The 2,976-nt window shown below is 49.7% G+C and overlaps 1 protein-coding gene across 1 annotated transcript; it reads right to left on the bottom strand.

Moving 5' to 3' along the window:
• Positions 1–953: 953 nt before the first annotated feature.
• On the bottom strand, positions 954–2,727 carry LOC146502916 (somatostatin-2-like). The gene is made up of 4 exons (XM_085131375.1): positions 2,511–2,727; positions 2,257–2,435; positions 1,184–1,389; positions 954–1,096 (listed from the first exon to the last, which is right to left on the bottom strand). The coding sequence occupies exons 1-3, from the start codon at positions 2,710–2,712 to the stop codon at positions 1,195–1,197; spliced, it is 576 nt and encodes a 191-aa protein (XP_084987501.1). The 5' UTR covers positions 2,713–2,727; the 3' UTR covers positions 954–1,096; positions 1,184–1,194.
• Positions 2,728–2,976: the final 249 nt, after the last annotated feature.

The following is a 2,976-nucleotide window of genomic DNA, read 5'->3' as shown; positions in this document are numbered from 1 at the left end:
TCAGATCAAACGGGTTTCTCGGACCTGATGATGCGTTCACTGCACTCCCACGGCCTCCACAGTCACAGCTCAGCAGAGCAAGCGAACAGTCACGTGATGGATGCAGCACGATGGCAGCAGCATCGTAACCTGATGCAGTGCTTCTGCACCTTATTCAATAGGTGTACCTAATAAAGCGTCTTGTGGATGTGTTATGGTGAAACAACCTGAAAGTTACCTCAGCACTGCAGACGTGCCACAGTGGCCTCGCAGCACGAGGTCTGTGGAGCAGAAACACGGCCCCACAGCTCGCCGTTTGTGCTCTTATTTTACTGCAGCGAAGAAGAGCTGCAGGCTGTTAGCTCAACATAGTTTGTTTGCAGCTGTAAGGAGGTTGGACAGACGTCAGCACGTCGGAGTGAGAGCGTCTTTCATGTGGTCGAGCTGTAAATGTGACCTTCGCTCTGCTGACGTGACCTCAGATCAGTGTCTGAGACGCTGAAATAACAGCGGACGTATTCGTTCTCCTAAAGTCCTCAAGTGAAACACGAACACGCTGCTGCACAGCAGCCGGCAGCCAATCGGTGGCTTATGTTCAGGAAGAGGGCGGGGCTTGAGTGTGCCCATTAGTGTGAAGCTTTCAAAGATGTGTGTGAGTGATGTTGTGCCCTTTAATGGACCAAAGCGTCTGCCTGTAATGACTCCGACTCTCTCTCAGCCGTTTAATGTCTTCAGCCAATATTTGCTCTCTCTCGCTGCTCTCCATTTAAGGTCAATTAGACTCGCCCCTCTCGCTCTCTGTTCAAACACTAAGGCCTGCTGCTGTTTCCACACAAACACACCGATCACTCCCAGTGCTCCCACTGCTGCTCCCGGTCACGCGTGCAGGAGTCTGTTGTCAGGATGCTAACAGCTGCTGCACAGCTGGATGTGTGTTCACAGTTCAGACAGACAGAGGAGGCGGGGACACAGACTTCACAGATTTCTCTCTTTATTTGATAATTACATTAATTATTCAGGTATGATGCAGCCAGACAGCTGCTGATTGGTCCATCCAATCTCTCAGGTGAAGGCCAGGTGATAGGGGATCGGTCCACTTAGGAAGGCGTGGCCTCATCTGGAAGCAAAAGAGAAGAGACAGCAGGTTGGTATCCAGGTTAACTGGTACAGTTTGTAGGTGTAGCTTAAGTAGGTGGTCACGTACCTGGGGGGGCTTTAACAGGAAGTGAGGCCCTTCCAGTAGAAGTTCTTGCAGCCGGCCTTGCGTTCGCGGGGGGGTATGTTGTTGGGTTGGTCGGCAGACCGCTCCAGGTTCATCCTCCCACCTGTTGCCTCAGCTTCCCGCTGGACGTCGGCCTCAGGCAGAGACATCTGAGCGAGCAGGTCCTCCACCGCACGTTTGCTCCACTCCTGAGGATCCAGAAACCAGTTTAGCACCAAAGCAGAGCCTTTAGCACAGCTAAGAGCAGCTAGAACAGTTTAGATCACTTTGTGGAACCACGTGGTGCACCTGGCAGTTTGGCAACAGTGATGAACGAGTTTAGAGCAGCTCAGAATGAGTCAGCACGGATTAGGACACAACTAATAGTAACCAAGCAGAAGAGCTCAGAACTGTTTAGAGCAACTTGGAAGTTTTTCTGGGATCTTCCCAAGAAGACACATTTGATCTGAACTGACCTGCTGTTTTCAAAAACATTAATGTGGATGAAAAGAGAAGAAATCATAAGAAGAAACAAACTGTCCAGTTTTAACTGCAAAAGAATGAAATGAGGTAACTCGGCTTTTATTGTAAATCACTGTTTGTTTGTATTTTTGTTTTTTCCACTTTGTGTCTCTATGATGTCACGGAGAGCAAATATCCTGATATAATCATCTCGGCAAACACAAGCCCCACCCACACATTCAGCACCCAATCAGAGTTGGATTCAGCTGCACCAATGCCCTGGATCAGATAAAGAAGGATTATTCTGAGCTGTGAATCATGCAAAGCTGCTCTGGCAGAGTTAAAGAATAGAAATATGGAGCTGAAGCAGAACTTTGAAGAAATACTTGGAACCCTCGAACTGTATTTTCTGCTACCTCGTGACCTTTGCTTAGCATAAAACACGTTGACTAAGAGGGAGACAGCTAGCCTGGCTCCAGAGATAATAAAGCATCTCACTAACAGAGCCTCATCATCGTGACGCTTTAATCTGAAGGGAGCTGTTTCCCCACTGTTCCTTCAAAGTAATGGCGCACTAAAACGATGCTGCGAGCTGGCAGGGTGCTCGGTCTCACCTGTGACAGGAACCCTGCGCTGCGAGGTCGTTGCAGCAGCCGATGATTGCGCAGCTCCAGCTCCAGCTCCAGGTCCGGGTCCTGCAGCTGGTCTCTGTCTGGCTGAGAGGAAACTCCGGTACTGCACAGAACCAGTGCCATGAGAACCAAAATGGCGGGACAACGTACACACTGCATACCTGGAGGAGAGCAAGAAGAAGACGTTAAAAGAGGAAAAGAACCAAGAAAAACAGAGGAGAAGGAGAAGCTCGTACTGGTGCTGGTCTGGTTTCTTCTGCTGGTCCTGGTGCTGGTTCTGGTTCTTGGCTCTCTCTGGTCCTGGTGCTGTGGGTGCTGCCCTTTTGAAGCCTGGTGCTCCTCCTCCTGTGGGTCACATGACGCCGCGTGGCTGATTGACAGCCGGCGAGCTGCAAGGTGATGAAGGAACTCTGACTTACAAGTTAAACAAAAGTCCATTAATCCTTATTGACTTTAAATGGAAGCCAAGCAATAAAACAATAAACCTATCAGCAGCAGCGCGCCGCAGCTGCCGCCGCTCATCTCCGACAAATACAACAGCGGAACGTCGGGCTGGAGAGGACGGGAATTAACGGAGCGTTCAGAGGATTAGCAGACTTCATTAGTACTCGCTGATATCTCCATTAAACAAAGAGGCAGCAGCAGAGTCGCCCACTCAACATTTAGTCAGAACAAACACGACTTTTATGCTGTCGAAAAACA

This window comes from Neolamprologus multifasciatus, chromosome 14 (genome assembly GCF_963576455.1).
Source record: "Neolamprologus multifasciatus chromosome 14, fNeoMul1.2, whole genome shotgun sequence".
NCBI lineage: Eukaryota > Metazoa > Chordata > Actinopteri > Cichliformes > Cichlidae > Neolamprologus > Neolamprologus multifasciatus.
This window is presented reverse-complemented; position numbering and strand designations above follow the sequence as displayed.

Excerpts from the sequence above, each read along its gene's own strand:
- LOC146502916 (XM_085131375.1), bottom strand. The coding sequence starts at position 2,712 with ATGGACTTTTGTTTAACTTGTAAGTCAGAGTTCCTTCATCACCTTGCA. Across the intron at positions 2,436-2,510 it reads AAGAAACCAGACCAGCACCA|GTATGCAGTGTGTACGTTGT; the intron begins GTACGAGCTTCT and ends GCTCTCCTCCAG. Across the intron at positions 1,390-2,256 it reads GCGCAGGGTTCCTGTCACAG|GAGTGGAGCAAACGTGCGGT; the intron begins GTGAGACCGAGC and ends CTGGATCCTCAG.